The sequence below is a fragment of the Micromys minutus genome (assembly GCF_963924665.1).
Source record: "Micromys minutus genome assembly, chromosome: 1".
Classification (NCBI taxonomy): domain Eukaryota; kingdom Metazoa; phylum Chordata; class Mammalia; order Rodentia; family Muridae; genus Micromys; species Micromys minutus.
The window spans coordinates 40,369,860-40,397,556 of NC_137969.1; the positions used below are offsets into that span (position 1 = coordinate 40,369,860).

The following is a 27,697-nucleotide window of genomic DNA, read 5'->3' on the forward strand; positions in this document are numbered from 1 at the left end:
GTATATTCCCAGAAGTGGGATAACTGGGTCTTCGAGTAGGACTACATCCAATTTTCTGAGGAACTGCCAGACTGATTCCAGAGTGGTTGTACTAGTTTACAACCCCACCAACAGTGGAGGAGTGTTCCTCCTTCTCTGCATTCTTACCAGCATGTGCTGTCATCTGAATTTTTGATCTTAGCCATTTTGACTGGTGTGAGGTGGAATCTCAGGGTTGTTTTGATTTGCATTTCCCTGATGACTAGGGATGTCGAGCACTTCCTTAGATGCTTCTCAGTCATTTGATATTTCTCAACTGAGAAATTTTTATTTAGCTCTGTACCCCATTTTTAATAGAATTGTTTGATCCTCTGCAGTCTAACTTCTTGAGTTCTTTGTATATATTGGATATTAGACCTCTATAAGATGTAAGTTTGGTAAATATCTTTTCCCAATTTGCGGGCTGCCTTTTTGTTTTCGTGACAGTGTCCTTAGCCTTACAGCAACTTTGAAATCTCATTAAGTCCAATTTCTCAATCCTTGGTCTTAGAGCACAACCCATTAGTGTTCTGTTCAGGAAATTTTCTCCTGTGCCTATGTGTTCTTAGGTTTTCCCTACTTGCTATCCTAATAGTTTCAGTGTACCTGGTTTAATGTGGAGATCTTTAATCCACTTGCACTTGAGCTTTGTACAAGGAGATAAGAAAGGGTCTCTTTTCATTCTTCTGTATGCTGAGTGCCAGTTGAGCCACACCATATTTTGAAGATGCTGTCCTTTTTCCATTAAATGTTTTCAGTTCCTTTATCAAAAATGAAGTGACCATATATGTGAGGGTTCATTACTGGGTCTTCTATTCTGTTCCATGAATCAACCTGCCCAGCTAACCAGTACCATACAGTTTTTAACACAATTGCCTTGTAATATAGCTTGAGGTCAGGGATGGTGATTCACGCAGATGTTTTCTTGTTGTTGAGGATGGATTTTGATATACTAGGTTTTTTTGTTATTCCAGACAAATTTTCAAATTGCTTTTTCCAAGTCTATGAAGAATTGAGTTGGAATTTTGATGGGGATGGCATTGAATCTGTAAATAGCTTTTGGTAAGATGGCCCTCTTTACAATTTTGATCCTTCCAATCCATGAGCATGGGAGATCTTTTCATTTTCTGAGATCTTCAGTTTCCTTCTTCAGAGATTTGAAGTTCTTGTCATACAGGTCCTTCACTTGTTAGTTAGAGTCACACCAAGGTATTTCATATTTTTTGTGACATTGTGAAGGGTATCTTTTCCCTAATTTCTTTCTCCACATGTTTGTCCTTTGAGTAGAGGAAGGCTACTGATTTATTTGATTTAATTTTATATCCAGCCACTTTGCTGAACTTGTTTAACAGCTATAAAAGTGCTCTGGTGTAATTTTTGGGGTCACTAAGTATACTATCATGTCATCTGCAAATACTGATATTTTTAGTTATTCCTTTCCAATTTGTATCCCTTTGATTTCCTTTTGCTGCCTAATTGCTCTGGCCAGGACTTCCAGTACTATGTTGAATAGGTAGGGGGAGAGTGGGAAGCCTTGTCGAGTCCCTAATTTTAGTGGGATTGCTTCAAGTTGCTCACCATTAAGTTTGATGTTGGCTATTGGTTTGCTGTGTAGTGCTTTTATTATGTTTAGGTATGAGCCTTGGATTCCTGTTCTTTCCAAGACTTTTCACATGAAGGGGTGATGAATTTTGTCAAATGCTTTCTCAGCATCTAGTGAGATGACCATTTTTTTCTTGAGTCTGTTTATATGGTGGATTATGTTGATGGATATCCGTATATTAAATCATACATGCATCCCAGGGATAAAGCCTATTTGATCATGGTGAATGATCATTTTGATGTGTTCTTGGATTCAGTTTGCAAGTATTTTTGCATCGATGTTCATAAGGAATATTGGTCTGAAGTTCTTTTTTTCTGTAGGGTCTTTGTGTGGTTTAGGAATGAGGGTATTGAAGCTTAGAAGAATGAGCTGGGTAGTGTTCCATCTGACTTTATTTAGTGGACTAGTTTGAAGAGTATTCATATTAGGTTGTCAATAAATGTCTGGTAGAATTCTGCACTGAACTCATCTCAACCTGGGCTTTTTTTTTTTTTTTGGTAGGAGGCTTTTGATGACTGCTTCTATTTCTTTAGGTGTTATGGAATTATTTAGATGGTTTACCTGGTCCTGGTTTAACTTTGGTATTTTGTATCTGTCTAGGAATTCATCCATTTCCTCCAGATTTTCCAGTTGTGTTAAGTATATGCTTTTGTAGTAGGATATGATGATTGCTTAAATTTCCTCAGTTACAGTTGTTATGTCTCCATTTTCATTTCTGATTTTGTTAGTTTGGATACTCTCTCTTTGCTTTCTAGTTAGTCTGGCTAAGGGTTTATCAATCTTGTTAATTTTCTCAAAGAACCAGCTCTTGGTTTTGTTGATTCTTTGAATGGTTCTTTTTGTTTCTATTTGGTCTATTTGGGCCCTAAGTTTGATTATTTCTTGCCATCTACGCCTCTTGGGTGTATCTGCTTCTTTTTGTTCTAGAGCTTTCAACTCTGCTGTCAAGTTGCTAGTGTATGTTCTCTCCAGTTTCCTTTTGGAAGCACTCAGAGTTATGAATTTTCTACATAGTACTGCTTTCATTGCATCCCATAAGTTTTGGTATGTTGTGATTTCATTTTCATTAAATTCTAGAAAATCCTTAATTTCTTTCTTTATTTCTTCTTTGACCATGCTATTGTTGAGTAGAGCATTGTTCAGCTTCCATGTGTATATGGGCATTTTGTTGTTTTTGTTGTTATTAAAGACCATCCTTAGGCCATGGTGATCTGATAGGATGCATGGGAGTATTTCAATCTTCTTTTATCTATTAAGGCTTGTTTTGTGACTGACTAGATCCTCAGTTTTGGAGAAGGTGCTGTGAGGTATTGAGAAGAAGGTGTATTCTTTTGTTTTAGGGTAAAATGTTCTGTAGATGTCTATTAATTCCAATTAGTTCATAACCTCTGCTAGTTTCACTGTGTCCTTGTTCAGTTTCTGCTTCCATGATCTGTCCATTGATGAGAGTGGTGTGTTGAAGTTTCCCATTATTATTGTGCGTGGTACAATGTGCTTTTTGAGCTTTAATAGGATTTTTTTATGAACGTGGGTGCTCTTGTATTTGGAACATATATATTAAGGATTGAGAATTCATCCTGATAAATTTTCTCTGTAATGAGTTAAAAGTGTTCTTCCTTATATTTTTTGATAACTTTTGGTTGAAAGTCTACTTTATTCGATATTAGAATGGCTACTCAAGCTTGTTTCTTGGGGCCGTTTGCTTGGAAGGTTTTTTCCCAGCCGTTTACTTTGAGATCATGTCTGTCTTTGTCTATGAGATGAGTTTCCTGTATGCAATAAAATGCTGGATTCTGTTAATGTATCCAGTCAGATAGTCTATGTCTCTTTATTGGGGCATTGAGTTCATTTATGTTAACAGATTTTAAGGAATAGTGGTTGCTGTTTCCTGCTATTTTTCCTTTTATACGTATGATTATATCTGTATGTATTTCTTCTTTTGGTTTTCTTACTCAGTTATTTTCTTGCTTTTACTAGGATGTAGTTTCCCTCTTTGTGTTGGGTTTTCCATAATTATTCTTTGTCGTGCTAGATTTGTGATCAGATATTGTGTAAATTTAGTTTTGTCCTGGAATATCTTGGTCTCTCCATCTATGGTGATTGAGAGTTTGGCTGGGTATAGTAGCCTGGGCTGACCTTTGTGTTATCTTAGGATCTGTATGATGTCTGTCCAGGATCTTCTAGCTTTCATAGTCTCTGTTGAGAAGTCAGGTGTGATTCTGATTGGTCTGCCTTTATATGTTCCATGACCTTTTTCCCTTACTGATTTTAGTATTCTTTCTTTGCTTTGAACACTTGGCATTTTGACTATTATGTGTTGGGAAGAATTTCTTTTCTGGTCGAATCTTTTTGGAATTCTGTAGGTTTCTTTTATGCTCATGGTCATCGCTTCCTCAAGTGTATGGAAGTTTTCTTCTATTATCTTGTTGAAGATATTTACTGTGCCTCTTAGTAGATATTCTTCGCCCTCTTCTATTCCTATTGTTCTTAGGTTTGGTCTTCTCTTTGTGCCCTGGATCTCCTGGACATTTTGGGTTAGGAGCTTTTCGGTTTTTGCATCTTCTTTGAATGTTTGGTCTATGTTTCCAATGTTGTCTTCAGCCCCTGAGATTCTCTCTTCTATCTCTTGTAGTCTGTTGGAGATGCATGCATCTGTGATTCCTGATTTCTTCTTTAGGTTTTCCATCTCCAGGGTTGTCTCTTTTTGTGTTTTCTTTATTGTTTCTATTTCCATTTTTAATTTCTTCATCTCTTTGGTTGTGTTTTCCTGTAGTTCTTTGAGTTCATTGAGTGATTTTCATGTTTCCTCTTTTAAAGCTTCTATTTGTTTATGTGTGTCCTCTTGTGCTTGTTTAAGGGAGTTATTCTTGCTATTCTCAAAGATCTCCATCATTGTCTTGAGGTATGATTTCAAGTCTGAGTTGGTTTTTTTGTTTTGTTTTATTTTATTTTGTTTTGTTTTGTTTTGTTTTTCTAGAGTGTTTGGCAATCCACTGCTTGCTATGGTGGGAGAGCTGGGTTCTGATGGTGCTATGTTGTCTTGGTTTCCATTGCTTAAGTTCTTTTGTTTTTCTCTTGCCGTATTGTTATCTGTGATTATAAGTTGTCTTGTCAGTGACTGGCACCTGTCTCTCCTGTGGACCTGAGTCCCTGTGGGCTCAGGAAGAAAATTACTTCTGAGTGTTCTTCAAGCAGTGAGTTCTGGTAGCAGCGACTCAGCTCTGTCTTTGTTGGTTCAGGTGTGGGAGCTCTTATGAAGCTGTTCTGGTAGCTCAGCCCTGGGCCAACAGGTCCTGATTACTCTGGCAGGTACCTGGCTCTTTCTCTAGGCCAAAACAAACCCTTTTCCAGCTAGCACAATACTTTCTGCTCTGAGAACTCTTGGTGTGCTCCCCCTGGGCCTATGCGCCAGGCTTCCCTCTGGTTCAGGTGTAAGAGGGCCTGTAGAGTTGAACTTCAAGCACTGCCTTTCTTGGGCAGACCCCAGTTCCCACTGACAAGGGCCTGTGCCTTACTGTGGCCCTGTGTGTTTAGTCTGTGAGCCCAGGCTCTCCAGGCATACCCCGAGTCCTTCTGCCAGAGGTCCAGCCATACTGTGGGCCTCAGGGGGTCGTTTTCCGTGTGCTCTGCCTAGCCCTCTCTGAGCTTTGTTTACTCAAAGCACAATCTCACCTGGCCTGTGTCCTCGGATCTCTGTTGTTCCAGGTGGAAAAGGGCCTGAGCGTCTTTGTATTGGTTTTTTTTATTGAGACTCATTGAATTTTTTGAATTCATGGACTTTTTACCAAAATTTGAAATATTAATAACTTTATTTTGCTAAATACTTTTTCTCCATATTTCTTATTTTTTCACTGAAAGTTTTAATTCCAAATTAAAATTGCTTAATATTGAGACATCTGTTTTTCTTAGGGTTATTTTGTTTTGTTTTCAAATTTGAAGTAATCCATTTCAACTAAGTTGTCAACTTCACTGGCAAAATTATCCATAGCAATCATTTTTCTCTCATTTTCTTGGAGGGTTCCAATTTGTGTAAGAAAACTTTATATTATCTCCTAGGCCTTTGAGACTGTATTCAACTTTTTTTCATTAAAAAAAAATGAACGTGCTTTTAACTGAAAGTGATTCACATCATTTCCCTGTCCTCTTTTTTCTCCCGTCATCCCTCCCCAGGTATCGTGTCTCAAACTCATCCTATGCTCCTCTACTCTCATCGATTGCCTCCTTTTCCTGATTATTAATGCCGTGTGTGTGTGTGTGTGTGTGTGTGTGTGTGTGTGTGTGTGTGTGTGTACAAATATATATAAATACACCTTGAGTTTGGTTTTGGAACTCTCCTTTTCTAGGCTATCCTTAGTTGCCTGTAACTCTGTGAGTTCTCAGAGAATTTTGAATGCAGTGTCTTTAAGTTCACTGATCCTCCTGAGATTTTCAAATACATCTTTTGTTCCAAACTTCTGCTATCATATTTTTAACTCTAGAGTTTTAATTATGTACTTGTTCAAATTGTGTCTTACTTTATTTCTGAAAATTTATAATTGCTAGAGAGGTCTTTGTTTATGGACTTGATATACTTATGGTACTGGGGATTGAACTCAGGGCCCCTCAAATACTAGACAAATTTGGAGACGGAGTCTCGTTAAGTTTCCTAGACTACCCTGTAACATTTCTATATTCTGTACCCCAAAGAAGCCTTTTCCTCAGCTTCTCAAATACTTGCGGTTGCTATGTAGCACTACCAGGTTATAAACAATTTGAAATCTTTGATAAGTCCAACATCAACCTCCATTTTGCCAATCTGGTCCTAGGTGTACATGTCACTGAGGCATTACAAGTTCTGTGACTATGGCTAGAAACCAAACATTGCGGGTACATTGACTGTCATTTTTCTTATTCTTATTTCTTTAGCTATTATGTCCCTTCTCCAAAACTTGGCACTTTGCAGAGGTTGTCAGAATTAAAAGCTACTTTTACAGATTTTATTTGATGATCAAACTTAATTTAAAATGATTTCAGACCCGAGTAATTCTTCTCTTGAGTGTGGGTTTGGAGTGTTACACTTTTGCAGGTCTTGTGTATTCTGGATATTAACATCCTTTGCTATGTAAACATTTGGGCTCACTCTATGCTCTACTGGAGTCCTGTTTAAAGACTCTCTGAATACATCTATACCCTGAAGTGTTTTATTTGTATTGTCCTCTGTCTATTTCAAAGTTTCTGCTATTACAAAGTTTCTGGGGCTCTTTTGTTGTTGTTACTGTTGTCCATTTAAGCTTTTTTATGAACAGTGAGAGAACTATTTCCAGTATAATCCTTGTCCTATGAAAATACCAGTCTTCTCAGCATCATTTGATAAACACCATTACTAAGAAAAGAGTTTATTTTATCTTAAAATTGTAGTCCATCATAAAAAGAAGTCAGGGAAGAAACACAAGTCCTGAATCTGAGGTCAGGAACTCGAGTAGAGCAACACTACTTGTTAGCTTGTTTTTGTGACTTGCTTACCCTGGTAGAGTCTAGAATCACCTATTTCAGGAGTGGAAACACCCAAAATAATTTGGGACCTTTCACATAAATTTAAAAAAAAATTCTCTATTTAGATATTTGTGAATGTTGGGGAGGGAGGAGCTTCTGCAAACCCCACAGAAAGTAGAGTGTCAGTCCATGAGAGGCAAAAAGGGAAGAGGACAAGGTAGCCAAAGAATCTGACACTGGTTGGTTTATTTTGGCAAATTTAAGTACAACACAATTTGGAGAAAATTTTCCTGGCAATAATTAACTCAGTGCTGTGTGCACAACAAATCTTAAGACACAAATACATAGAAACTCCTGTAAACTATAAAAGATATCTTCCATAAAGATAGGTTCTATGGATTAAATGATTTAAAAAACAGGCTCTGGGTAAACAAGGTCATGATGAGGGTCTGAGCAGGCTGGGTAAGCCCTACAGATAGCATAAAGGTCAGCAGACTATTGACTACATTTTTTCCCAGTCCTGTGGATGGAAAGAGTTGTACATTGCTCCCTTTGAAGAAACAACCCCGTGTGTTTAACTTTGCTTGTTCCCCTAATGCTTGTCTGAGCAGGACAGGCCTGTGGGTTCTCTCTCCTCTTGTATTATCTTCGTTTGTGTCACATTAGCAAAAAACAACCTGTACAATTTGTTAAAGAAGCAGTCTGTATAACTTTCAGTCTTCCCAGCATCCTTTATTTGTCTTGGGACCTGTCGTAGTTACTTTTCTTCTCACTTTGACAAAGTACCTCATTAAAGCAACGGAAGGAAGATAGTTTCTTTTGGCTCAGAGACAGACGGTACAACAGGAGCACGAATATGCCGGCCACTAACTATTCCTAGTTAAGAAGCAGAAAAAAATCAAACGTGACTGCCCAGCTCATTCCCTCTCCTTTATTTGGTCCAGGACCCTGACCCATCAATTGAAACCCCCCCACATTAGGGGAGAAGCTTCCAAACATACAGAAAGGTCCAGAGATTTGTTTCTGTAATTATTTTAAACCCAACAAGTTAAAAAGGTTAACCATCACAAGCGCATCGTGGGTAGATTTTTGGGTGTTCTAATCTGTACACCCACTCCTCTAGGAGAGAGCCAGTCTCACAAGAATGCCGACACATCTGTGAGCACAGGTGAGACCACCACTTCTGCTCAAACTTCTGGCCCAAGAGGAACCGGCCCAGATCCCTCAGGACTTAGGAACTGAGAAACAGTCTAGGACAGGATCCTTCTGGTTTCTGTCTGCACTGTAACCCTGTGCTACAGCTCTCTATACCCAGACCCAGCTGGGAGAGAGCCAGTCCCTCAGAAGTGCTGACACACCTGAGAGCACAGGTGAGACCCCTACTTCTGCCCTGAGGGACCAGCCCGGAGCCCTTGGGACATAGGCACCAAAGAGCAGTCTGGGACAGGATCATGCTGGTTTCTGCCTGCACCCTGAGCTAACACGGTGCTAGAGTTCTCTGTACCCATACTCCACTGGGAGAGCGCCAGTAGAACAGGAGTGCTGACACATCTGAGAGCACAGGTGAGACCACTCTGCTGAACTTGTTTATCAGCTGTGAAAGTTCTCTGGTGGAATATTTGGGGTCACTTAAGTACACTATCATGTCATCTGCAAATAGTGATATTTTTACTTCTTCCTTTCCAAATTTGTATCCCTTTGACCTCTTTTTGTTGTCTAATTGCTCTGACTAGAACTTCAAGTACTATATTAAATAGGTAGGGAGACAGTGGGCAGCCTTGTCTAATTCCTGATTTTAGTGAGATTGTTTCAAGTTTTTCATCATTTAGTTTGATGTTGGCTACTAGTTTGCTGTATATTGCATTTACTATATTTGGGTACCAGCCTTGAATTCCTGATCTTTCCAAGACTTTTTTCCATGAAGGGGTGTTCAATTGTGTCAAAGGCTTTCTCAGCATCTAGTGAGATGATTATGTGTTTTTGTTTTTTCTTTAAGTTGGTTTATATCGTAGATTACAATGACGGATCGCCATATATTGAACCATCTTTGCATCCCTGAGATGAAGCCTACTTGTTCATGATGGATGATCATTTTGATGTGTTCTTGGATTCAATTTGCAAGAATTTTATTGAGTATTTTTGCATTGATATTTATAAAGAAAATTGGTCTGAAGTTTTTTTTTGTTTTTTTGTTTTTTTGTTTTTTCATTCTTGGGTCTTTGTGTGGTTTAGGTATAAGCGTAATTGTGGCTTCATAGCAGGAATTGGGTAGTATTCCTTCTGATTCTATTTTGTCAAATAGTTTAGAGATTGTTGGTATTAGGCCTTCTTGTGGAGGTCTGATAGAATTTTGTACTAAACCCATCTGGTCCTGGGCTATTTTTGGTTAGGAGACTTTTGATGACTGCCTCTATTTCTTTCGGGGTTGTGAGACTCTTTAGATGGTTTATCTAATACTGATTTAACTTTGGTACCTGGTATCTGTCTAGAAAATTGTCCATTTCATCCAGATTTTCCAGTTTTGTTGGGTATAGGCTTTTGTAGTAAGATCTCATGATTTTTTTAATTTCCTCAGTTTCTGTTGTTCTGTCTCCCTTTTTATTTCTGATTTTGTTGATTTGAATGCTGTTTCTGTGCCCTCTGGTTAGTATGACTAAGGGTTTATCTCTCTTGTTGATTTTCTCAAAGAACTGGCTCCTAGTTTTGTTGATTAGTTGTATAGTTCTTTTTGTTTCTACTTAGTTGATTTCAGCTCTGAGTTTGATTATTTCCTGGTGTCTAATCCTCCTGGGTGCATTTGTTTCTTTTTGCTCTAGAGTTCTATTAGATATGCTGCCAAACTGCTAGTGTATGCTCTCTCCAGTTTCTATTTGGAGGCACTCAGAGCTATTCCCTCTTAGCACTGCTTTGATTGTATCCCATAAGTTTGGTTATATTGTGCCTTCATTATCATTAAATTCTAATAACATCTTTAATTTCTTTATTTCTTCCTTGACCAAGCTGTCATTGAGTAGAGTATTGTTCAGCTTCCATACATATGCGGGCTTTCTGTCATTTTTGTTGTTATTGAAGAACAGTCTTAGTCCATGGTGATCTGATAGGATGCATGGAATTATTTTGATCTTCTTGTATCTGTTGAGGCCTCTTTCCTGACTGATTATATGGTAAATTTTGGAGAAGGTACCATGCAGTACAGATAAAAAGGTATATTCTTTTCTTTTACTATGAAATGTTATATAAATATCTGTTGAATCCATTTGGTTCAGACATCCTGTTAGTTTCACTGTGCCTCAGTTTAGTTTCTGTTTCCAAGGTCTGTATATTGATGAGAGTGGGGTGTTAAAATCTCCCAGTAATATTGTGTATGGTGTAATATATGCTTTGAGCTTTAGTAAAGATTCTTTTATGTAGGTCCCCTTGCATTTGGAGCACAGATGTTCAGAAATGAGAGTTCATCTTGATAGTTTTCTTTGATGAGTATGAAGTGTCCTTCCTTTTCTTTTTTTGTAACCTTTGATTGAAAGTCAATTTTATAGATATTAGAATGGCTACACCAGCTTGTTTCTTGGGACCATTAGCTGGGATTATTTTTTTCAGCCTTTTACTCTGAGATAATGTTTGTCTTTGTCACTTAAATGTGTTTTTTATATGCAGCAAAATGCTGGCTCCTCTTTACATATCCAGTCTCTTAGTCTATGTCTTTTTATTGAGGAATTGAGTCCATTGATATTGAGAGATATTAAGAAATAGTAATTGTTGCTTCCTGTTATTATTCTGTTAAAGGTGGAATTATGTTTGTGTGTCTTTCTTCTTTTGGGTTAGTTGAAAGAAGATTATTTTCCTGCTTTTTCTAGGGTGTAGTTTCCCTCCTTTTGTTGGAATTTTCATCTATTATCTTTTGTAAGCCTGAATTTGTGGAAAGATATTGTGTAAATTTGATTTTTTTTCTTAAAATATCTTGGTTTTTCTACCTAAAATAATTCAGAGTTTTGCTGGATATAGTAGCCTGGGTGGCCATTGGTGTTCTCTTAGGGTCTGAATTACATCTGCCCAGGATCTTCTAGCTTTCATAGTCTCTGTTAAGAAGTCTGGTGTGATTATGATCAGTCTGCCTTTAAAAGTTACTTAAACTTTTTATTTTAGTGCTTTTAATATTATGTCTTTGTTTTGTGTATTTGGTGTTTTGACTATTATTTAATGAAAGGAATTTCTTTTCTGTTAATCTATTTGAAGTTCTGTAGGCTTCTTGTATGTTTATGTGCATCTTTTTCATTAGGTTAGAGAAATTTTCTTCTTTAATTTTGTAGAAGATATTTACCAGTCCTTTAAGTTGGAAATTTTCCCTCTCTTTTATACCTATTATCCTTAAGTTTGGTCTTCTCATTGTGTCCTGGATTTCCTGGATTGGGGAGATTAGGAGTTTTTGCACTTTGCATTTTCTATGACTATTGTGTAAATGTTTTCTATGGTATCTTCTGCCCCTGAGATTCTCTCTTCTGTCTCTTGTATTCTGTTGGTGATGCCTGCATTTGTGACTCCTGATTACTTTCTGAGGTTTTCCCTTTCCAGGGTTGTCTCTCTTTGTGATTTTTCTTACTGTTTATATTTCCATATTTACATTCTGGATGGTTTTGTTTAATTCCTTCACTTGATTGTATATTCCTATATTTCTTTAAGGGATTTATGTGTATCCTCTTTCAGTGCTTCTACCAGTTTAGCTGTGTTGCCTTGTATTTCTTTAAGGGAGTCATTTATGTCCTTCTTTTGTTTTTTAATTGAACAACTTTATTTTCAAAAAGAGCTAAATGTACAGATTTTAAAAGAATTTTTGCATAAAAGATATGAATACAGTTTTTCAGTACTTGATTTCTTTAAAGGTTTGATAGTATGCATTAAAATCTTACTAGTTACAATGAGCGTAAAGTACATGTAAAACAAGATGTAATCTGGAAATAGTCAAAGTTTTCTTAGAATGTAAAGATTAAACATAATGATTGTTTCCTTATTTTATTATATTTTTTGGCCTTTGTTTTTCTTGAACTTCATATAGTCTGTGAGTTGTTTCTGGGGTGTTCTGAGCTTTCTAGGGTTAGTATCCAATTATCAGTGACAGCATATTATGTCTGTTCTTTTGTGACTGGGTTATCTCACTCAGGATGATATTCTATACATGCATTCATTTTCTTAGGAATGTCATAAAGTCATTGTTTCTGATAGCTAAGTAGTACTCCATTGTGTAAATATATCACAATTTTTGTATCCATTCATCTACTGAAGGACATTTGGGTTCTTTCCAGCTTCTGGCTATTATAAATAGGGCTACTGTGAACATTGCTGTGCATGTGGCTTTGTTGTATGTTGAAGCATCTCTGCGGTATATGCCCAGAAGTGAAATAACTGTGTCTTCAGGTAGTAATATGTCCAGTTTTCTGAGGAACCACCAGACTGATTTCCAGAGTGGTTGTACCAGTTTACAACCCCACAAACAGTGGAGAAGTGTTCTTCTTTCTCAGCATCCTCACCAGCATCTGCTGTCATCTGAATTTTTGATCTTAGCCATTCTGACAGGTGTGAGGTGGAATCTCAGGGTTTTGATTTGCATTTATTTCCCTGATGACTAAGGATGTCGAGCACTTCCTTAGATGCTTCTCAGCCATTTGATATTCCTCAATTGAAAACTTTTTGTTTAGCTCTGTACCCCATTTTTTAATAGGATTGTTTGATTCTCTGGTGTCCAGCTTCTGGAATTCTTTGTATATCTTGGATATTAGGCCTCTATCAAATGTGGAGTTGGTAAAGGTCTTTTCTCAATATCTTGGCTGCCATTTTGTTTTCTTGACAGTGTCCTTAGCCTTACAGAAACTTTGCTATCTCATTAAGTCCCATAGGTCAATATTTGACCTTAGAGCATGAGCCATTGGTGTTCTGTTCAGGAAATTTTCTCCTGTGCCTATGTGTGGTAAGGTTTTTCCTATTTCTCTTCTAATAGTTTCAATGTACCTGGTTTAATGTGGAAATCTTTGATCCACTTGTACTTGAGCTTTGTGCAAGGAGATAAGAAAGGGTCTATTTTCATTCTTCTGCATGCTGAGTACCAGTTGGACCAACACCATTTGTTGAAGAGGCTGTCCTTTTTTCATTGAATGTTTACAGCTCCTTTGTCAAAAATCAAGTAACCATATGTGTGAGGGTTCATTTCTGTATCTTCTATTCTGTTCCATTGATCCACGTGCCTATATCTGTACAAGTACCATGGAGTTTTTAGTACAATTGCCTTGTAATATAGCTTGAGGTCAGGGATGGTGATTCACACAGATGTTTCCTTGTTGTTGAGGATGGATTTCACTATTCTAGATCTTTTGTTATTCCATATGAAATTGCACATTGCTCTTTCCAACTCAATGAAGAATTAGGTTGGAATTTTGATGGGGATTGCATTGAATCTGTAGATTGCTTTTGGTAAGATGGCCATGTTTACAATGTTGATCCTTCCAATCCATGAGCATGGGAGAGCTTTCCATTTTCTGAGATCTTCCTCAATTTCCTTCTTCAGAGGTTTGAAGTTCTTGTCATACAGGTCCTTCACTTGCTTAGTTAGAGTCACACCAAGGTATTTCATAGTTTTTGTGACTATTGTGAAGGGTATCTTTTCCCTAATTTCTTTCTCCACATGTTTGTCCTTTGAGTAGAGGAAGGCTACTGATTTGTTTGAGTTAATTTTATATCCAGCCACTTTGCTGAACTTGTTTATCAGCTGTTGGAGTTCTCTAGTGGAAGTTGTGGGGTCACTTAAGTACACTATCATGTCATCTGCAAACAGTAATGCTTTTACTTCTTCCTTTCCAATTTGTATCCTTTGATTTGCTTTTGCTGTCTAATTGCTCCGGCCAGGACTTCCAGCACTATGTTGAATAGGTAGGGGGAGAGTGGGCAGCCTTGTCGAGTCCCTGATTTTAATGGGATTGCTTCAAGTTGCTCACCATTAAGTTTGATGTTGGCTATTGCTTTGTTGTGTAGTGCTTTTATTATGTTTAGGTATGGGCCTTGGATTCCTGTTCTTTCCAAAACTTTTAACATGAAGGGGTGTTGAATTTTGTCAAATGCTTTCTCAGCATCTAGTGAGATGACCATGTTTTTTTTTTTTTTGAGTCTGTTTATATGGTGGATTATGTTGATGGATTTCCGTATATTAAGTCATCCATGCATCCCAGGGATGAAGCCTATTTGACCATGGTGAATGATCATTTTGATGTGTTCTCAGTGGCATATGGCCTTAGCGTTTGGTCCGCATGAAAGGGCCTTCCGGGTGGAAACCAAGTCCCTAAGGCTGAGTTCCTGCTCCCCTGAACCAATCGGGCAGCCGAGCTTTCCACGCACCAGACCTGGCCCTCTCTATGCCCGGGCTACTCACAGCGCAGTCTTGCCAGGCCTATGTTCCTGGATCTCCGCTGTTCCCAGTGGCAAAATGTTATGTTTATGTCCTTCTTAAAGTCCTCTATCATCATCATGAAATGTGATTTTAAATCCGAATGTTGCTTTTCTGGTGTTTTGGGGTGTCCAGAGCCTGCTGTGATGGAAGAACTGGGTTCTGTGATGCCAAGTTTCCTTGGTTTCTGTTGTTTATGTTCTTGCACTTGCCTTTTGCCATCTGGTTAGCTCTGGTGTTAGCTGTTTTTTTTTTTTTTGTTTTTGTTTTTTTTTTTTTTTTTGTTTTGTTTTTTTTTTTTTTTGTCCCTGTCTGGAGCTTGTCCCTCTTGTGAGCCTGTGATCTTAGGAATGAGAACACTTCTGGGTGAAGAGCTCTCTCCAGGTAGGATTTGAGTGTGGAAAGCTTTGGTTCAGCATCAGCTCTGGGGCACAGATGGAAACCAGAAGGTTCCTGTCTCAGGCAGCTCCGTGGTCCTGTGTCTTGTGGGCTTCTGGCAGGTCCCTCTTGGGCCAGGTATTGAACTAGTAGTGGTGGTCTCACCTGTGATCTTAGGTGTGTCAGCATTCCTGGGAGACCAGCTCTCTCTGTGTAGGATTTGTTTATGGAGTGCTGTGGTTCAGGGTCAGTGTTGGAGAATCCAGATGGATCATCTAGCTCTTTCTTATTCCAAAAAAAAAAAAAAAAAAAAAAAAATAGTTTCCCTCATTGACTTGGCAAGTGACTTTAGGGTTGCTACTTCTCTCAGACGATTACCTTTATTAAAAAATATTTTCTTAATAGAATGTTATACTAACACGTACTTTATAAAATGCTTTTAGTAGCCAGAGATACAGTGAGTAGCTCTACCCTTAAAAGGCAGAAGCAGAGAAACTGTGGTACATTTACAAAATGGAGTACTACTCAGCTGTTAGAAACAATGACTTCATGAAATTTGTAGGCAAATGGATGGAACTAGAGACTATCATCCTGAGTGAGGTAACCCAGTCACAAAAGAACACACGTGGTATACACTCACTGATAAGTGGATACTAGCCCCAGAAAGCTATGAATACCCAATACCCAACAAACAATTCACAGACATTATGAAGCTCAAAAAGAAGGAAGGCCAAAATGGGGATGCCTCAGTCCTTAGAAAAGAGAACATAACTCTCATGGGAGGAAATGTGAGGTCAAATAGAGGAACAGGGATTGAAGAAAAGATCACTCAGAAGCTGCCTCACCTGAGGATCCACCATATATGCAGTCACCAAATCCAAGGACTATAGCTGATCCCAAGAAGTACTTACCGGCAGGAACCAGACAGGCATGCCCCCTCAGGGACTATGCTAGTGTCATATAGATACAGCTGAGCATGCTTGTAGCTAACCATCGGTCTGAACTCGGGGATCCCAATGAGGTTGCTGAAGAAAGGACCTAAGGAGCTGAAAGGAGTTGCAACCTCATGGGAAGATAACAACATTATCAACCAACCAAACCCTCCAAAACTCCCATGGAGTAAAACACTAACCATTGTGCACACTTTGAGAGGCCTCTTGATCCAGTTGCATATGTAGCTGAAAATAACAGCTTCTGGCATCAATGTGAAAAAAGACTTTTGTTCCAGGGATGGCACAGTTTCCCAATGTAAGGGAATGACAAGGCAATAGGGTGGAGAGGTGTATCAGAAGGGAGTGCACCTTTATGAAGGCAAATAGAGGGGGAGGAAGGATAGAAGCGGGATGGGGTAAAGGGATATCATCTCAAATGTAAATACAGAGTATCTAATAAAAAAAGACAAAAAAGTACTGAAATTTACTTTTGAACAAATACAGTAAAAACAAAACAAAACAAAAGGCAGAAGCCGGAAGGTGGTTGTGATTTCAAGGCCAGCCTGATTTACACAGCAAGACTCAGCTAGCTGGAGCTCTGCAGTAACACTGTGTCTTAACCACTAAAATTTAAAATCTAACTTTCAGTTAAATTTTATGATTTATTTTTGCTTCGAATGCCTTCTGTTCACTAAAGGTAATAATGCTACATCTTTAAAAACTAATTATTAAATAAAACTGCCATTTGTACAAACTGTTGCTCTTATTTTGAACAAAGCTGTGATATTACCATCAGAAGGCACATATTCTTAATGGAGTTTATAACATGTCAGTCTTAAGTATTGAAATGGGATAAGTCATTTCATTTTGAAAATAACACTTTATCATAGAAAAGTATGAATGAAAAGATAGCAATTTTGATTATTTTTTAGTTAAAACTCAGCTTTTATTTGTTTTAGTTTTTACATTTAGGCTTATGTGTATAAACTGTTATAATTTTTTTCTAGTTAAGAGAATTCTATGCATGCTTTACATCATATTAATAAACTAAGTAACTCCATGATGCCTATGAAATCCAACATCCCAGTACAAGGCCATGGTCATAATACCTTCTTAATAGTGAATGCCCGGAATAAGAAATTTTAACTGATTGTATAGATAACTGCTATTTCTGTTAAACTTTGTAGTTGCTTAACTGCTAATACTGTGTTTGAATGTTTTTCAAATGTTAATCATTGTTTTCTTTTGTAATTATTTAAATACTTCATGACTTTATTTTATGCGTCTGTGTGGGTACCCTAATGTAGGAGGCAAAAGGGAACAGAGGAGGCCTCAGGTCCCCTGGAACTGAAGTTACAGATTGTTGTGAGCTCACATGTGGGTGCTGGAAACTGATCTCATGTCCTCTGTGAGAGCAACAGTGCCTTCAGTAACTGGGCCATCTTTCCTGGCCCCATTGTATTCTTTTAGTAAACTATGGTTCAGTTTGTTGTCCTAACAGTCTTAGAAATTTGTGACAACTCATGTAATATTTTATTTAATTATTACATATTTTATATATATATATATATATATATATATATATATATATATATATATTTGGTTAAAAATGCTAATACTTAGTTTGGTGGGGTTCACACTTTTTTTCCATTAAATTTTAAAAGTAAAAATAAACATGTAGGAAAACAAATATATTCCATCAGTTTCTAACATTAGTAAGTTGGACTAAGTTAGACATTAGAGTAATACTATCCTGCGTTTTAGCTTTTACTGAGGATCAACCCAGAGTCTTTCATGTTATTTTAAGCAAGTACCCTACCACTGAACTATACCCGTGGCCCAGTGGCACCTACCCGCTATTGTACTGTACTTGATCCACGGAGGAATAAAAAATAATAGAAAAAAATGTTAAATTGCCATAGAGTAGTCCTCTCTCTAAGTAAGCATTTCCATGTTCAGTTTCTCTCTACTCTGAAGGTTGTAGTGTTCTTATATGAAGCACAGCTTCCGGACTCACATTCATCAATACCTGTAACATGACTGTCAAAAGAACTCTTAATTGAGGTCTCAATAGCTACTTTCCTGTAGCTAACTGCAAATAAATACCGATTTAAAAAGCAATCAACTATGTTGCATGCTTTACAAATAATAAATACAGTATCTTGTACATTTCCACCAAACTCTCCCATCTCAGGCAAGATACCCGTAGATACTTTCTTTTAGTATATCCTGTATTTTATCATATGCATTTAAGGCAATTGGACTCAAATGGTATGAATTCTCTAGAATCTAAATTGTTTTGCATACACTGTCTTAAAGTCCAGCCCTTTTCTTACCTTAATCTGTATGTGCTATTGATGGGTCAGTCATATGTCATTTTACAAACATACCAAAACTCACCTCCCATTCAGTGAAGAGTGGGGGCTTTCAAGTTAGTCCCAGCTTGAAGTTACTATAAACAAGCTCATAGGTTTTTACCATCACTCCCCAAGAAGAGATACCTCTTTCAAACCCAGGGAGTGTGTAGACTAATGGTATCATCTCATGGTTCACATCAGACACAGTTGCCAAAGGCAAGCCCAGATCTTGCTTTGGGACCAAGTTAGGGGAGGAGGCAATGGTGCCAGTGCTGAGTACTGAGCCCCTTGGAAAGCTCTCTGTGAAGCACCTGATCACCCTCCTCCTGTATCAACTGCGAAGCATAAAAGCCCCGCCTTGCTCACTGCCCTTCTCTCTATGCCTCCTGGCTCTAGGAGAGTCTCAGATTCCTGCCAAGTCATCCCCTGACCCTTCCCATCATAGGAGGATCAGAGAAGAAAATAGCCACAGGCATAATGCTCTTTAATGCCAGATGCTCTAAATAGCTGCAGTAGGCAGTCATCATCAGGCAAACCCCAGGCCACTTGAACACCTGCCCAGTGGCCTCTAGAGCACTCTGTGCCCTCATTGGCTACAAGACAAACCCATCCTTACAGCTCAGGATTCTGTGAAGTAATTTTCACTGGTCCTATCTTCCAACCCTCTAGTAGAATGATAACTTTCATTCGCACAGTAGCTGGGGCTGGCCTTGAACTCATAGCATACTTGTGAATATGATAGATGGTCAGGCCCAGTCAGAGTATGTGTGTATGAATGTTTAAATGTATATATGTCTGTGCATATTTACCTGTATACATTATATTAATTATTTTCCTTTCCTTCCTCTCTGGTTCACGAAGAGTTAACCAGCTTAGCCAGAGAGGCTTCTGGCTGATTCACCAGAGAAAGGAGCACCAACAATAAATCCTTTTACTTAACTCCATGCTGCTAAACAGTGTGTGTTAATTGCCAGGTATTAGCACTTATTAGAGCCCAAGTAACAAAGAGTTAAGTTTTTAGTGCTTAATGAAACACAGAACAGTAAGAAACAGTTAGGTTTCCCTAGCGCTTATTTATGCATGAAGAGTTAAATAAAGCACAGTTATAATGCTTAACAAAGCACAGGGTTAAAGAGAAAAGGAGCCAGCGTGTTTAAGCCGTAGATAAGCAGGGAATTCTTTACAATGTTTTTGGAGTTATCAGCAAGCATTTAGTATAGAAGGCCAGAGACCACCAGCCTTTAGAGCAATGTCTGATGGTATGTTCCCCTTCAAGGCCATTCCAGGCCAGGAATGCTCCCAGTACTTCTCTTTCCAATTCCCTTCTGTGGCAAAGAGAATTTTAGAAAAACCACTGAAATTGTGGAAAAATCATGAAACAGTTCAATGCCAAAGAGATCTGGGAAAAAATATCTCCAACAATGTAAGAATGTAGTTCACAAAAGGAAACGTGTAAGCTTTGTAGACTAAGAGAGACGTGACTTCTGAGTCCTGATTACCAGGGGCTGTGTCACTTACTTTAACGAGCATCCACTGCTTGTGGGTAGGATGTGATTTTCATGACTGTCTCTCTTCCTTCAGTTCACAGACATTGGGACCTTTGAGACAGTGTGGCAAGTCAAGTTCTACAATTACCACAAGCGAGACCACTGCCAGTGGGGAAGCCCGTTCTCTGTCATTGAGTACGAGTGCAAGCCCAATGAGACACGCAGCCTCATGTGGGTGAATAAAGAGTCCTTCCTCTGAAAATGGCTTCCTCTGATGTTGCAAGACAATCTCCAGAAATTGACGTTTAGACAAACCAGCACAAGCCTTATCCAAGGCACACAACACCATGGCTGTTTCCCAATGACCTCCAACCCCCAATTACTGTGAAAGTGTGATTCCCCTCTGATGCAGTGATGTCACATCCCTGAAAGTTCTCCTTCCACTATTGTATGCTGGTGTTCCTGTATCTCTCTTGTCTGCCAATGTGACTGGAACTCGGTGGTAGTAGCAGGTTTTGTCCTATACCAGAAAGTTCCACAGAAGGACCATGGTATTTTGTTTCCAGTACAAACAATTTCTCCCTTTTGTGTTCATTGTCAAATTGAGATAACAATGTGCTGGAGCCCCTCATATGCGATTTGTAACATGTAGCATGCAGTGTTTGTGAGCATCCAAAGCTGGCTTTGTGAAAATGTAACAACATGATCAGCAGTAAGTGGGACCCAAATGTTGTGCTTCCTATCAACAGCTCAGCTTTTTTCAGAGAAAGATAATGAAGAAATAAAAAGATGAATATATAAATAAGTGTTTATAATGAATCAATAGTCTCTCAAGTAGCAAGACATTTTGCTGTGATCTGGTAGAAACAGGGGAAAGACACTGCTGTAGAACTGGAGCTATGGCTCACCCTTTGGCAGTCTACCATAGACTTTGAACAAACTCAGATATGGCATCCCTACATACCCTTTCACTTGAACTTTGTACAATCGTGTATGGAATGATAATCAACTTTTGATATTTTTTAATAAAGACATTGAACAGCATGCCCCAACTTGAACTCTGAATTGTGCCAAAGTTGTCTAGCAGGTCAATGTCTTTTCTAAGACAGAGAACTCATATCTCTACGCTGAAGGGTAAGGGCAGTGTATGTACCAAGAGTAAACCTCACATTCCTAACAGGGCCTTCAGCAAGGCCCAACAATGGGAACAGGAGTTTAAGCATCGACTAAGCAATCAGTATAACTTTGTCATTATCTTTGTTCCTTATTCTGTGGTAACTGCCCTACTGGTGAGCTACCTGTGAGCAAGAAGGCCTCATACTGTAGCGGAGCCCGAAGACCACCAGCATTCAGACTTCAATGTCTGCTCACAGAGCACTTCAAGGAACATGGCACAAGTCTGTGCTCCACAGGATTCCATAAGAAGGAATCTTTTCTTAAAAAATAGGGCCCTACCCTCTAGCTTATCATTGACTTGAACATAAAAAAAAATCCTACTGTGTTGGGGGGAAGTCAGCTTGATGTTTTGTTTCCTTTTCTCTACCTGTAAGGTTTCAAAGAGAATGTGCTGGTCCCCACCCAGCACACAGGAGGACAAAACAGAGTATTGTAAGTTCAAGGCAGCCTGTGCCATATCACCAGCCTCTGTCTCAAAACAACAGTAGCATGCAAGGTTAATGGAAGTATTTATAGAGTTGATTTATTACAGGACTAAATTTGGAAGCCTTTCTTGCACCAGTAAGTAGCTGGCCTGCAATGAGTCTGCACTGCCACCAGGGAACAGCAGTTCCCTGGGTTGGGGCTAATAAAGAGATCAGTGAGCATTTACTACATTGGCCAAGTAAAAGCACTAGCCTGTTTCTCATTACCGTGTTTTTAAAAGTCTAACTTCCATTACTGGCCAGACATTAGACTATTGTTAAAAGTGGGGTTTTCTCTGGAATGTGGAGCAATCTAAAGGCAATAAAAGGGGGACAGCGGCACAATGGAAATGTTCATAAATATGTGATTCATAAATGTCAGCTTCGTGAAATAGGAGTTTCCAGCCTGTAAGTGATCGCAGAGATTTGGAGTTTGTTTGGAGGTCGTACAGGGTTTCACCATGCTTGCAGTAATGTGTGCTGTTTGCAGCAAGAGGCTTCACTGCAAGTTGGAAACCAGTCAACACAGGACTGGAGGAAAAGTGACAAGTCTAACCACATAAGCCTCAAACACTGAAAAAGCCTGGGGGGTAAGCCAGGGTATGAGCCCCACTAAGATCTCTGCTGAGCCCATGGTCACCTCAGCTTAATCTATTCCAAAGTTATATCAAAATCCTTGACTTTTATCTTTCTTTGTTTTTAAAGTGGTGTGTGTGTGTGTGTGTGTGTGTGTGTGTGTGTGTGTGTGTGTGTGTGTGTCCTGGAGGTCCAGAGGCAAGGTAGACTCAGAGATGTGGATGAGTTGTGTAAATGAATCAATAGGAAATCTTAACAGTTCATCAGCCACGCTGAATGGTCGCTCCTGGCATCTTCTGTTCTATTTAGTATTGGACTCCAGCCCAGTCTCTCTGGCTACTTCTCTCTGGTCCTCCTCCTACTCCAAAATATAAGTGCTCAGCTATATCAAGCAGCTGAGTTGTAACTCTTTCCCTCAACCACCTGGGAGAGTTATTTTTATACAAGTTGTAGTCACTCTTTTTACTTCCAGCCTCAGATGGCTCCCTCCCGAGAAGCCTGAGGAATGAGGCCATCCTTTTAATTGGGGTGATGGTGAAAATACTTTGAAGCAAATGGAAGGGTAGAAATGTTTAAGATTTATGCTCCTGTCTTGAGAAGTTATCTAGCCATGAAAAGTGCACAGGTCACAGATGGGAGCATAAAACATGACAAAAATAAAGATTCTGCCACAGATGTGGCAAAATCTGTTCGCTACAGTGTTTCCTGTAATGGCCTTTGACCCTGAGGTTAGACACCATTCCATTATGTGCACTGACCCAGGTTCTGGCTCTTAGGAAATTAAAAACACAAGTAGAGGAAAGAGAACAATCTGTAGAGATTAGTGATAGGCAGGGTATTTTTTTCACAGAAAAAGAAGGCAAGTACAACAGTAGGCCAAATGTATCCTAGTAACATCCGTTTATAGTACAGATGTAAACACTCCTAAACTGAGGAGTGGCTACAGATGCCACATAAAAATTGATATACATGATCATGGCTCAGATTCATTTAAGGATACTGGCCCAGGGTTTTCATTAATGTTGTGCATGGTTCAGTGCTTGAGAGCTCGGACTCTGGAACCAATCCTCATTCAGGGCTGGAGAAAGGAAGTATGGGCCACCCTACCTCCAACTCTCGGTGCTGGAATTGAAGTTACCAACACCACACCTGGCAAGACTCCATTTTTAATAAAATGCAAAATCAGGACAAAAATCAGAGCATTTCATGTCAGTAAAGGTCAAGATTCATGCCAGATTATCCATGTATTATGTCTTTCAATCACCTTGTGCCTGTGAGTCAGGCAATGTACACGCTGCTTCCCTTCCCCAGAGAAAAGCAGTCTCAGAGATTGAAAAACAAGACACAAGTTAATTTTGTTACAAGAAACCCTTTTCTTTGACTTTTAGTTTTGCCATTTGTAAGTTAGTAAGAAATAATATCTACCTCACAAACTGGTGAAGAGAAAGCCTCTCTTCTCCTCCTTATTCTCCCCATGAAAAGCAGAGCTTGTTTAAAATATGCTCTTATATACCCACACCCCTGCACTGTTTTGGAAAAAAAATGGTTAGGTTTGCTTTGCTTTGGTCTGTTTTAGCGTCGTAGATCACCTGTTGCTCCAAAAGAAAGTGTGTGTGTGTGTGTGTGTGTGTGTGTGTGTGTGTGTGTGTGTGTGTGTGTGAGAGAGAGAGAGAGAGAGAGAGAGAGAGAGAGAGAGAGAGAGAGAGAGAGAAAGGACACCTATTACCTGGCGATTTTTGCAACGAAAAGAAGCATTATTTTCCTGGGAGACCATTTTTACAGTTCTCCCTTATATCTGTATGGGATAGTTTCTAAGACCCCTAGTGAATTCCCAAAAACTTGAATAGCACCAAAACCTAGACATTCTATTTGCTTGTTATACCTAAATTATGTGGTAAAGTTTAATTTATGAGTTAGGTACAAGAAGAGGTTAATAAAATCAATAACAATGTAGCATAATTTTAAACACAAAAGCCTAATGTCATAAGAAAGATTCCATCAAACTGCTCAGAACTGTGTGCAATTTAAAATAAATGCATGGACTGTTCAGTTCTGGGGTCACCTCTTTGATCTTTCCTGGGCCACAATGACCATGAACAAATGACACTTCGGAGAGCAAAGGTTTGGATGAATGGACACCACTATACTTCCTATAGCCGATGACACGGTGATAGTATTTTTCAGTAAGAGCTACGAGTAATTAAACATTTTATTTAGGAAATAAGGTACCTAACCTTCTGGCTCCCAACAATTGAAACTTTTTGGTCCTGCACTAGAATTTCTGGGTATTGCAGATGGGTACAGTAGCCTCAGCTTCCTTGAACAATGTAAGCCAAGCAGGTTTTTGGTCGGCATACAGCCTGTCCCTTCTAGCAATGTCAGGCTAAGCAAATGTGACATTTAGGCTATTACATCTAAGGATATCAAATATTTGACTCAAGAAATGTCTAAGTTTGAGTTTATCCAAATGTTTGATTTTATTATTTCATTTCTTGAACATATTATCAGCCTCCTTATATTTAACTTCTGCTTTTCTCACTTTCAGGACAGCTTCCATATCTCCTTACTGACTCATTGAAAACTTGCTGATTCAGCAAAAAGGGTGTTGAGCATCTAGAAAGAGCTGACTAACTGGTCAGCTGACTAGCTCACTCGACACAGCACTAGCAAGCTAAATGTTTGGAATGGATTAGTCCTCAACAGGCTAAAATTGATGTATTTAAAAGAGATTTTTGAAAGAAAGAAAGAATGAAAGAAAGAAAGAAAGAAAGAAAGAAAGAAAGAAAGAAAGAAAGAAAGAAAGAAAAGAAAGAGGATGGGACTCTGGGGGTACTGTCTGAATTCTTTTACTGACATCTCTATTAGATTGCTTTTTGTTTTTTTACAAAAATTGGTTAGTTGAAGAAAATTATGCATTTACAGGGTAATGTTTCTAACCCTCCCCCAATGAAGCATAGGACAGGATCTGTAATGAAACACAGGGCTGGTAGCTCATGCTAATGAATTATAAGCAGACACATTCTGAGTTGATTCCAGAAAGAACAATAGTGTTGGCTCTTCGGTGGCCAGCAGACAACTTCTCACCCAAGATGTTTATTGTGATAAATGTCAAGTTGTGTAAAAAAATTGAAGATTCACGCAAGCATCCCACGGATTTCCCAAGTAATGTGGCTTTGTTTTATGACATGTCTGTTACCCTGTGAAGCTTCTTCTTTTCCCCTCTATCACAGGAGCTGTAGAGATCTGTGAGGTGGACTTTCCCCACTCTCTAACCAAATCCCTCCATTCCTGGGTGGAAATTTGACTCTGATCTGCTGCAGCTGTTAGAACATCACATACAAGTGTCTTCTCACATAAGAGTTAATCCAGCTCTGCTGGCTGAAGGACCACCCTTCTTCCTCCTTCTCCTCTTTCTTCCTTCTCCTCCTCCTTCTCATCCTCTTCTTCCTCCTCTTTTTTCTGCCTCCCCCTCCTCTTCTTCCTCTTCCTCTTTTTTCTCCTTCTCCTCTTTTTCTTCTCCTCCTCCTATTGCTCCTCCTCCTTCTTCTTTTCTGTCTCTTTCTCCTCCTTCCTTCTTCTTCCTCTACATCATCCTCCTTTCTTCTTCCTCTTTTTCCTTCTCCTCCTCCTCTTCCTTCTCTTCTCTGTAGACTATGCTGGCTTTAAACTCACAAAGATCTTTCTGTCTCTGCCCCCTAAGTGCTGATATTAAGGGCATATGCCTCTATCCCTACCCTCCGCCTTATTTTTTTTTTACTAGATATATTTTATTTACACTTTTTAAACAACTTTATTTTTAAAAACAAAGACAAATGTACAGATTTTAAAAGCATTTTTTCATAAAATGATGTGAATATATTTTTGTCAGTACTTGATTTTTTTTTAAGGTTTGATAGTATGCATTGAAATCTTACTAGTTACAATGAGCATAAAGTACATGTAAAACAAAATGTAACATGGAAATAGTCAAAGTTTTCTTGGTGTATAAATATTAAACATAATGAATTTTAAATACCAAGAATTGCCACAAGGCTACATTCTTTATTTACATTTCAAATGTTATCCCCTTTCCCGGTTTCCCCTTCATAAACCCCTTATCCCATCCCCAAAGGCTTTCTCAGCATCTAGAGAGAGGATCCTGTGGGTTTTCTCTTTGAGGTTGTTTATGTAGTGGATTACAATGATGGATTTTCATAAATTGAATCATCCCTGCATCCCTGAGATGAAGCCTACTTGATCATGATGGATGATTGTTTTGACGTGTTTTTGGATTTGGTTTGAAAGAACATTATTGACTATTTTTTGCATCCATATTCATAAAGAAAATTGGTCTGAAGTTTTCTTTCTTTGTTGGCTCTTTGCCTGGTTTAGGTATAAGCGTAATTGTGGCTTCATAGACAGAATTGGGTAGTGTTCCTTCTATAAGTTCTAATAGTTTTCCTCTTAGCACTGATTTTATTGTGTCCCATATATTTAGGTATGATGAGCCTTCATTTTCATTAAATTCAAAAAACATTTTAAATTTTTCTTTATTTCTTTCTTAACTAATTTACCATTGAGTAGACCATTGTTCAGCTTCCATGTGTATCTAGACTTTCTGTCATTTTTGTTGTTGTTGTTGTTGTTGAAGACCAGTCTTAGTCCATGATGATCTGTTAGGATGCATGGGATTATTGGTGACCAATTGTATGTTCAGTTTTGGAGAAGGTACCATGAGGTGCTGAACAAAAGGTATATTCTTTTTGTTTTAGAATGAAATTCTATAAATGTCTGTTAAATCCATTTTGGTTCATAAATTCTGTTAGTGTCACTGTGTCCGTGTTTAGTTTCTGTTTCCATTATCTGTCCATTGATGAAATTGAGGTGCTGAAGTCTCTCACTATTATTGTGTGAGGTGCAATGTGTGCTTTGAGCTTTAGTAAGGTTTCTTTTATGAATGTGGGTGCCCTTGCATTTGGAGCATAGATATTCAGAATTGAGATTTCATCTTGATGGATTTTTCCTTTGTCAAATATAAAGTGTCCTTTCTTATCTTTCTTTGATAACCTTTGGTTGAAAGTCGATTTTATACAATATTAGAATGGCTATTTTGTTTTCTGGGACCATTTTGCTTGGAAAATTGTGTTCCAGCCTTTTATTCTCAGTTAGTGTCTGTCTTTGTCACTGAGGCGTATTTTCTGTGAGCAGCAAAATGTTGAGTTCTCCTTATGTATCCAGTCTTAATCTATGTCTTTTTATTGAAGAATTGAGTCTACTGATGTTGAGAGATATTAGGTACCAATGATTGTTGGTTCCTGTTATTTTTGCTGTTATAGGTGGAATTACGTTTGTGTGGCTGTCTTCTCTTCAGTTAGTTGAAAGATTACTTTCTTGTGTTTTCTAGGGTGTAGTTTCCATCCCTGTGTTGAAGTTTTCCATCTATTATCCTTTGTGGGGCTGGATTTGTGGAAAGATTTTGTGTAAATTTGATTTTGTCTTGGAATATCTTGCTTTCTCCATGTTAACTGAGAGTTTTGCTGAATATAGTAGTGTATTGTAGCATGGGCTGCATTTGTGTTCTCTTAGGATCTGTATGACATCTGCCCAAAATCTTCTAGCTTTCATAGTATCTGTTGAGAAGTTTGGTGTGATTCTGATAGGTCTGCCTTTATAGGTTACTTGACCTTTTTTTCTTACTGCTTTCAATATTTTTTAAGATTTATTCATTTTATGTACACTGTTGCTATCTTCAAACAAACCAGAAGAGGGCAATGAATTCCATTACAAATAGTTTCGAGCCACCATGAAGTTGCTGGAAATTGAACTCAG

At 38.5% G+C, this 27,697-nt stretch overlaps 1 protein-coding gene across 2 annotated transcripts in view; it reads left to right on the forward strand.

The window, feature by feature from the left end:
• CNRIP1 (cannabinoid receptor interacting protein 1) overlaps positions 1–20,596 on the forward strand; it is a 29,337-nt gene extending 8,741 nt beyond the window's left edge. For both annotated transcript variants that reach the window (XM_080938628.1, XM_080938629.1), the window contains exon 3: positions 19,768–20,596. In XM_080938628.1, the coding sequence (XP_080794754.1) occupies positions 19,768–19,932 (165 nt within the window). In that variant the 3' untranslated portion in view covers positions 19,933–20,596. The remainder of the gene's footprint in view (positions 1–19,767) is intronic.
• The last annotated feature ends 7,101 nt before the right edge of the window (positions 20,597–27,697 follow it).